This window comes from Gracilinanus agilis, chromosome 5, assembly GCF_016433145.1.
Source record: "Gracilinanus agilis isolate LMUSP501 chromosome 5, AgileGrace, whole genome shotgun sequence".
NCBI lineage: Eukaryota > Metazoa > Chordata > Mammalia > Didelphimorphia > Didelphidae > Gracilinanus > Gracilinanus agilis.
In genome coordinates, this window is record NC_058134.1 from 281,792,497 (window position 1) to 281,801,329 (window position 8,833).

Here is an 8,833-nt window from a genome sequence, read left to right on the forward strand (position 1 = left end):
TGTGATGGAGCCCCCAGGGGACAGATGGACACAGTGGACACGCAGACCAGATGAATATAGACCCAGGACTGGGGCAGCCAGCACAATTTTGAGTCTCTTTCTCCCTGCCCCTACTTCTTGGGCTCTAGGGTATGAAGGAGCAAAGCCCTTCTCCACTCCTCAGGACTTCTCTTTGGACCCCAGGGCTGGAAGATGAAGCACCAGGAATGACAGCACCCAAAGTAGCATCACTGCCCCATTTCCTCTCCCCAAAGTGGGGAGGAGGAGGAGGATCATTTAGTGAGGACCTCAGAGGAAGGGAATCAGGGCTTCCCCCTCCCCACTCCCCAGGATTCTCCTGTGATGGTGGTGAAAAGCTCAGTCCAAAAAGGTACATTTAGGATCTCGCCTCTTTAGCCTCTGGATGGTGGGTGGTGGTAGTGTTTTTTAAAACCACTTGGGAATGGGAGGGAAAGGGAAAGGTGAGTTGAGGAAGATCACATGGGCTTGGGACTTCCAAAGAAGCAGGTACAGAGGAGGGAAGGAGAAGGCCAAGAGAGGGTAGAACAAGACTTTAAGGTGAAATCAGTAGGATCCTTAATGACCAGGCAGTTCCTGTGTCTGGGGAGAGTTGATTCCAAACCCTTTGCCCCTTTCCCCATCTCCAGACCCACCCCGGAGGATTCTAGTAACCTCTTCCTCATACTCCCTCCATCCTCAATAAGAGAGCAAAACGTTTATTCTCAGGAAACAGACAAATGAAAAGAAACCAATCCATTCCATCCCCTGCTCCCTTGGCCACCCACCCACCCACCCATCTTCCTTTCTTGGGGCTTGAGTGATACATTGCATATAGGGGAAAGTGGAGAGAATCTGGATCCCCAGAGTAGAGAAACAATCTTTATGGATTAAAAATCTTTCTTAAACTTGACACCATTGCCATTGGTTCCATCCAGCCCAGCCCTTTCCATGGAGCTGAAGACTGAGGGGAAGAATTAGTTCAGACAGTGCCCAGGAGAGGGGCCTCATCCAGCACAGCACAAACCCAATGGCAAGCTACCCACCCCCAAAAGGTGCCGTCACCAGTCAGAGCTCATCTTCTTCCAGCTTGGCCAGCCGGGCCTGGCAAATAGGGTCTTCATTTGCAGGAGGGGCCTGGGAATGTTTGAGAGGGGCCAAAAGAGAGACAAGAGTCAAAGGCATAAACTGACACTCAAAAACTTACCCAAAATGTCTGACCCTTACCCTCACCTCCTGCCGCTGAACTTTTCTGGCCCTACAGATTCCTCCTGTCAGATACTCCAGACTCAACAGCCCCCAAATGCCCTTCCCTAGCCCCACCCCCCAACCAGATAATTGAGATAGGGGGGGTTAAAATTAAGTCAAATGCTGATTGACTTCACTTGCCTGGGAGGGGTGAAAGTTAGAAAGGAAGGGGTCAGGCAGGAAAAGGAGGGTGCTGGAAGGGAATGGGGGAGGAGGGTATTTATATAGACAAAGTAAAGAGTTATCGTCTCATATAATAATCATATATAGATGGGAGCTATATAGCACTTTATAGTTAAATTTTTTTTCATAGCCATTGTTTCTTTCCGTTCTTACAATGCTATTTTTTAACCCTTACTTGATACTTAGTATTGGTTCCAATGTAGAAAAGTGGTAAGAGTTAGGTGATTAAGGTTGAGTGACTTGCCCAGGGTCACACAGCTAAGAAGTGTCTGAAGGTAGATTTGAACCTAGGCCCTCCCTTGCAAATAATAACCCTTTGAGGTTAGCAAGATCAGTTGGCCAGTCAACTAACATTTATTAAGCACCTACTATGTACTAGGCAGGGTGGACACAAAGTCAAAAAAGTCCCTGCTTTCAAAGAGCTCACAGTCCAAGTGTCAGTATTATTATTCCAGTTTTACAAATGAAGAAACAAACTCAGAGAGCCAGGAGGATGCTGGATCCAGTGTGTTTCCCACTCTACACTAGACTGCCTCCCATATTGTTGCTCCTCTCAAATGTCCCTCTCCTAAGATCAACTCCTGCAGTTTTTCCCCCATCCCACGTCTGTTAATGGGTGACACTCCCTCCCCATACCTGTTCAGGCTGAGGCAGGGGGTATTCAGCCACCCCTACTGGGGATAGCAACAGGGAAGGAAGGGAACCATTGATGGGTGTGTGTGTGCTGACTGGGGTTCGGTCCCCGAGTCGGGATCTTCCAGGGCTTCCCCCCACAGACCCTCCTATCCTTCCCAAGCTGTTGGTCTGGCTCTCCCGTCGCTGGTACTCAATCGGTGACTGCAGGGCTGGAATAGAGAAACAACGAAGATGGAATGGCAGTCACACACCCATCAATGGTTCCCTTCCTTCCCGGGGCCCTTCCCTGGGATCTCTGCCATCCAAAACAAGAATTCCCATTTCTATGGTGCTCCAAGGTTTGCAGAGCCCATTGGACAATGACACTGGCTCCTCCAGCAGCTAACTGGAAGGTTCATGTGAGAGTTTGAGTTTTATAAAGTCAAATGACTTTGAAACTTGCATCAGAAGGTCAGAAGCTGGAGGTGTACAGAAGTCAAGAGCCAGAGGTTAGAGATTGTCAGGGAATTCGGAGGTTGGAGAACCCAGGGAAGTTGGGTGGTTGGTGGGTGGGGGTTTTACCATTGAGAAAGTTCCTCTGACTTTCCAGGATCTGGGCTACATGCCGTGTCCAAGCCTCAGTGATCGTTGGGTCTGCTGCCTGGAGAACATACCGCTGGACACCACCCTCTGGGCTTCTTGAAGTCAAGGTAAATCGGCAGGGGTCCCCCTGAGTGTTCTTCTCTAGGCCCAGACAGCTGACCTGAAGCAGTGGATGTAGAGAAGAAGGAAACCAACCGGGATACTTCTTGAGCTTCCCCAGGCTCCCAGATCCTGTTTTCTAAAACTGACCCTATTTTCCAGGCCCTCCCTTAAACTCTCCAGTGACCCCCAAACTCTGGAGATCCCTTCTCTGGGTCCTCCCACTTTCTACCAGCCCCTTCACCATCCCAAAGATCCTCCCACCTCTGGACCACCCCTTACCTTGATGCTGTTCTTATAGACATATCCAGGTTGTGCCCCACCCCTGACCCCTCCCCCAAGGGCTTCGCTGAAGATGATGATTTGCTCAAAGAGGAAGACTCGTCGTTCTCGACCCCGGGCAGGGAGCAGCCCCCCTGCTTCTGGCTCAGTAACCCAGAATGTGTCCTGACCCAGGAGCTTCCCCTGGGTGGTCAGCTTGCCCTAAGGCCAGAGGAAAAACAATCTAGATCATAATCTGAAGAGATCAATGGACACTTTGGTCAGAAAAGGATAAGAGGGAGAGAGTGGAACAGAACCCCCAGCCAGGATTGCCACGTGAGAGCCCCCTGCTCTCCTTCCCTATCCTTATCCCTCTCTTGGGGCCCAATTTGGGGATAAGTCACATAAGTAGATATCCCACACCAGAGGGCCCAACTGCATGCAAAGTTCCTCTACCCTTCCACCTCCTTCCCATACCTCAAAGCCTCGAAGTCTCCCCAGACTCATCATGTCATTGCAGCGTTTGGGCACAAAGCACATGACCTCTACTGCACGCTGGGATCGGGAGAATTAGAGAATTAGAATTAGATTTTCACGTGGAGGGTGAGACAAACTTTGCCATCTCCCTTCCCACTCTTTCTTCCTTCTCTAACCCATTTCCCTAAAATATTCTCTCCCCAAACTAACCCATAAATCAGTCCCCACCCAAGGGGAATGGAATTGGTCCACTGAGATCTGGAAAGGAGAGAGGATGGTTATGGTTAGAAGAGGATGCGAGGTCTCTTACCTCAAGCTCTTCGGTATCCTTCTTGGCTTTGCTATAGTATTTCAGGAAATCCTGAGACACGGAGAAGAAACACAGAATGGTTCTGATGCTGGGAGCTTCATTTCTCAGATTTCCCAGACACCCTGGGAGAGAGCCCAAGGGGAAGACTTCCTGGGTGGGCTGGGAGGAGCTCAGAAGAGTCTCCAGGAGCACGAGGAGTGTATGGAGGAGAGTAGGTCTGTGGATGCGGGCAAGAGGCTCTGACCTTGAGTAGCAGCTGGTACTTCATGATTCTCTGTACGGGTTTGATGAGAAGATCGTTCAGCTGAAGACGGTGGCCGAGCTGCTGCCGGAGCTCCTGAGAAGGGACAGAAAACGGGATTTAGTTGGGCTACTGTGTTGGACCCTGCCCCACCAGTAACTCTCTGAACACTGACCTCAAAGTAACTATCTCCAAATTCCGACATGACATGCTCAGACTTCGGTTTATTCTGGCAGTAAATAACATACATATGTAGCCGCCTCTCCTGGAGAAGTTTGGGGAAACCGTGGATAAGGGCAGCCCTCTGACTCCAGGATTTACAGAGGCTTTCTGATCCATCCCCAAAGCCAGGACCCAGAGATACCCTGCCCATCTCACATGCTTAATGAAGAGCTGTGCCAGCCAGTCAGGATCCTGAAGACATTTCTGTAGTTCTTGAAGGAAGTAACTGGAGGTATGTATGGCCAAGGAAAGGAGAAAGGTCAGAATGGAGTCTACTTAATCCTCCCAGCCCAAATCTTATGACTAATCTGTTTAGCTTCCCCTCCTCCCTAACCCTTGTGTCCCTTTTCATTGCCCCCTTTATATCTGGGTGCTTCTTCGTCTTTTACCTATCTCATTCTCCTGTACCACCACTCCAGATACCCCCAAAGTCAACATTCTCACTCTCTGTGCCATTCGTAGATTTGTTGGATATTCCCAAACACAATCCTGTCCCGGCCTCGGAGATTTTCAGGGATGCCCTGGGCGGTCATGGTTGCCATGTAGCCCTGGTAGGAGGATAGAATGTGAGGTATGAGTAAAACAAGAAAATGCCATAGGAGGAGACAGCTAGGTGACTCAGTGGATTGAGAGCCAGACCCAGAGATCAGAGGTACTGTGTTCCAATATGGCTGCAGACTTCCTAGCTATATGACTCTGGGCAGGTCACTTAATCCCCATTGCTTAGCCCATTTATGAGCAAACTACTGCCTTTGGGCCAGATGCAGCTCCCTAAAATGTTCTATCAGGCTGCATGACATTATTCCTAATCTGACGAATACAATGAGTAGGATACCATGAAACTTCAAAAGAGTTGCCTTAGAAACAGACTGACAGATGAACATTTCCTTTCCTTTGGCTCCTTCTTTAAAAAGTTTGCCCATCACTGGCCTAGCCTTTACCATTTTTTTGCCTTGAAACCAATACACACTATTGATTTTTTTTAAACTCTCACCTTCTGTCTTAGAATCAATACTTTGTATTGGTTCCAAGGCAGAAGATCAGTAAGAGCTAGGCAATGGGATTAAGTGATCTACCCAGGGTCCCACAGCTGGGAAGTGTCTGAGGTCATATTCGAACCCAGGACCTCCCATCTCTGGACTTGGTTCTCAATCCACTGAGCCACCTAGCTGCCCCCTACACTATTGATTCTAAGACAAAAGGAAGGAAGGAAGGAAGGAAGGAAGGAAGGGAAAAAGGAAAGGAAAGGAAAGGAAAGGAAAGGAAAGGAAAGGAAAGGAAAGGAAAGGAAAGGAAAGGAAAGGAAAGGAAAGGAAAGGAAAGGAAAGGAAAGGAAAGGAAAGGAAAGGAAAGGAAAGGAAAGGAAAGGAAAGGAAAGGAAAGGAAAGGAAAGGAAAGGAAAGGAAAGGAAAGGAAAGGAAAGGAAGGAAAATGCCATTGGAAGGAGTATGAGGGATCTGGGCATGAAGGAGCAGAAATGGGAAGAAGTCCCAGGAAAAGAACCCATGCAATTTTTAGAAACTAGTGTGGAGATTTCCAGCTCTAGATAGAGGCAGCTGTGCAGGGGATGGGAAACAAGAGTAGGGAATTAGGTTGGGGTAGAGGAAGTTACCTCCACAATCTGCCCCAAGTCCTCCACGTACATTTTCTCTGTTTCCACCAGTTCACTCAGGACATACCTAGGAAAGTAGGAGGAGAGCAACCTCTTTAGAGTCAAAGGACTCCCTTCATTCAGCAAGCACTCCTTTCTGGGACTTGGTGACCCCTCTCCCTGAACCCCACAGGAAGGGTAAGGGGCTCTTTCAAGTCCAAAGCAATGCCTGTGGGAGTTTCTCTCTAAATACTTGCAAAGGATCCATTTGGATATCAGTTGAGGCACAAAAATGGCACTTACATACTCCTGTCCAAAGCCCTCCTCCTTTGTTCTTCCTCACTTTCTGTAGTCTGAGAGAGAGTCTCCTCTGGGGGCTGAGAAGCTGTACCTTCCTGAAGAAGTAGGGAAAGGAATGTCCCTCAGTAGGATGACCAAGAACCCCATCATGACTGGTTAAGTCTCCACCTTGTTGCCCTTTTCCTGATACCTGGGTCCCGTTTCCAGGTCCCTCCAGTAAAGTGGTCAGGAGGGTCAGTTCTGGTAGTTCCTCCCCTGAGGCTAGAGTTGACTCCTGAATCCATCCCTGGGGATCAGAGGTCATATAACAAAGCTGTCCCCCCTCCTAACAGTGGGCCCCTGGCCCCTGCCCTCCACTGGATATCTGAAGTTCTCTCGGATTTGGAGTTCCAGCTGCCTCCTCTTGCTCACCTGACATGGTCCTGCCTGGTCATTGTCTGTCTCAGTTTCCACACTGAGGCAGTGTCTAGAGTGGTCCAACCACCTCCTCAGGCCACTGACTGGCCCTGGAGGTCCAGGGGAGCAGGGACCAGAGCTGAGTCCAGAGCTAGGGACAGAAGTGGGGACCAAGACAGAGGCAACAGAAGCAGAGACACTGCCTTCACTGCCAGCAATGGAATAGGACTCTGGGAGACAATAGGAGTGGAGGTGGAGACAATAGATAGAAAAGTTAGTTAGGATTTCTAGGAGAAATCACAGAACATTTTTCTTCTCTTCCCCAGGGCCCCCAAAACCAGTAGGTCTCCATTTGAGTGGGCTAGGGATAAAAAAAATCTTACTGGTCTTCACCTAGGGGAAAAGGGGGTGACTTTCCCTCCCCCACATCAGAGGACAGAAACATCCAGGAGAGGCCCAGGAATGTGTGGGGTTCCCTCCCATTTTGGGCTTGGCACAATTTATGGGTGTAGGGGGACAAACCATCTGGCCTGGAACTAAGATCTGGGGGTGGCCATCTGCCCTCCCCTCCATGATGGGTACAGACCATTCCCTGGGAAACAGAGGTGGGGAACCATCTGCCACCCCTGGAAAAGCTCCCCTACTTGCTTCAATCACTATAAAAAGAAATCATTTCTGTACCCCCTCCCTTCCCCCAAAAAAGCCGTTTACCACAAGAGATAGAGGAGGGCAAGGCAAAGAAGCTTAATATGGTGGAGAGCTGTCCCTAGTGAATCAGGATATATGATCAGATATCAAACTCGAGATCCAGTCTTTCTGCCTGCCCCATTGGTGTCTACCCAGACCTGAGTCAAGGGGGGACGACAGCAGGGCTTTGGGTTTGATTGAATGGGTTATTGTTGGGGGGGGGGCGGTACTTGGCCCTGAGAGAAACCTACACGGGGTGTTTCTCTCTATTCACCTGGTCTCAGAGGCGCATCAAAACAGAGCCGGACCCCTCCTTGCCCCTTCCCCAGTTCTGAATTTGGAATAATATTTAGAGCTTGAGATCATCTTCCAACTCCACTTTTCTGGGAGATATGCTGCCAGCCCCCAGTTAGGTTAGGGGAGAAAAGGACCCTGGGTCCTGAGGCCCCCTCCCACGTACATGAACCAATTTTCCCCCCCTTTCAAGGATCCCGCCCCCCCCAAATACTGAGTCCCACACTCACCGCGACCCCCCCGGGAGAAGCAGCAGCCGCATTTTGCCAGCACTTTGCGGGTCACGTGGGGACAGGCACAACGACCCCCCCGGTGACCCTCCCGCATGGTGCCTGGGCCCCCCCAGACCCCCCACCCGGGCCGGCCATGCAGAGGGAATCACGGGGGGCGGGGCGGGAACGGCGCCGGGCGCACACCCCCCTCCCTCCCCCCCAGGTCTGGACTGGGAGAGGGGGGAGGGAAACGAAGGCAGAGGGGATGTCTAGGGCTAGATGGACGTTTTATCTGCAGGAGGGCCAGGGGGTCTGGGGTAAGGGCGGCCCAGGGCTGCAGGGATGCGGAGCTGGGTGAAGAGGGGCTCCCGAGCCCTCTCCGCCCCGGGGTCCGGGCGTCCAATGGTCCAGTCCGGGTGGGGCCTGGGCCGGGATGCGGCTGCAGCTCCAGCTCTGTCTCTGGGGTCGCTTGGGGCTGGTCTGGGGGCGGGGTGGGAGGGGGGGGAGGCTAGCTGCGTAGAAGATGGGATGGGGAAAAGGCCCTGGGCAGGGGCTGGGGCTAGGACATGCGGGGGTGGCAGCGTTGGGGAGCTACTGGCGCGGCGCCGGGTCTGGGCCAAGCGGCGAGCTGAATTGCAGGCCGGGCCTCTATGCAGCCGAGGGGCGGAGTCTGTTGGGCCCTAGCTCCGCCCCCTACTGCTTCATCCCCACCTCCAGGCAGTCCCCAATTCCCGCCCCAATTCCTCTCCCCCAAGTTGGAACTCCAAGTCCCCAGCTTCTCCCTCCCTCCCTTCTTCCCTCCCTCCTTCCACTGCCTCGCCTCTTGATCTCCCTCCTTCTCTAGCTTTAAAAGGCTCAGACTGAGCACTGTGAGTCTGCCCCGCCACTCCTTGACCTCAGTGGCCAAGAGCAGGAGTCGTGTACGGAGACAGATAGGGCTTCAAATTGTGGAGGTGGACATGGGGATGGAGAAGGGGTCATCCTTTAGCCAGACCCTCATCCCAGCAGGTTCCGACGTGGACAGGTTCCCCCGAGTGGGCTTTGTGGATGGACGCCCCATTCGGGTGCCCGCCCTTCTCCCTCTAACCCCCCCCCCC

The 8,833-nt window shown here is 51.7% G+C and overlaps 1 protein-coding gene across 1 annotated transcript; it reads right to left on the reverse strand.

Moving 5' to 3' along the window:
• Positions 1–812: 812 nt before the first annotated feature.
• On the reverse strand, positions 813–7,851 carry ARHGEF25 (Rho guanine nucleotide exchange factor 25). Its single transcript, XM_044677644.1, has 15 exons — positions 7,755–7,851; positions 6,559–6,773; positions 6,338–6,433; positions 6,151–6,224; positions 5,869–5,935; positions 4,701–4,804; positions 4,413–4,482; positions 4,210–4,299; positions 4,038–4,130; positions 3,794–3,844; positions 3,484–3,561; positions 3,028–3,228; positions 2,626–2,806; positions 2,065–2,273; positions 813–1,134 (listed from the first exon to the last, which is right to left on the reverse strand). Exons 1-15 carry the CDS (start codon positions 7,849–7,851, stop codon positions 1,066–1,068), a joined length of 1,695 nt encoding a protein of 564 aa, XP_044533579.1. The 3' UTR covers positions 813–1,065.
• Positions 7,852–8,833: the final 982 nt, after the last annotated feature.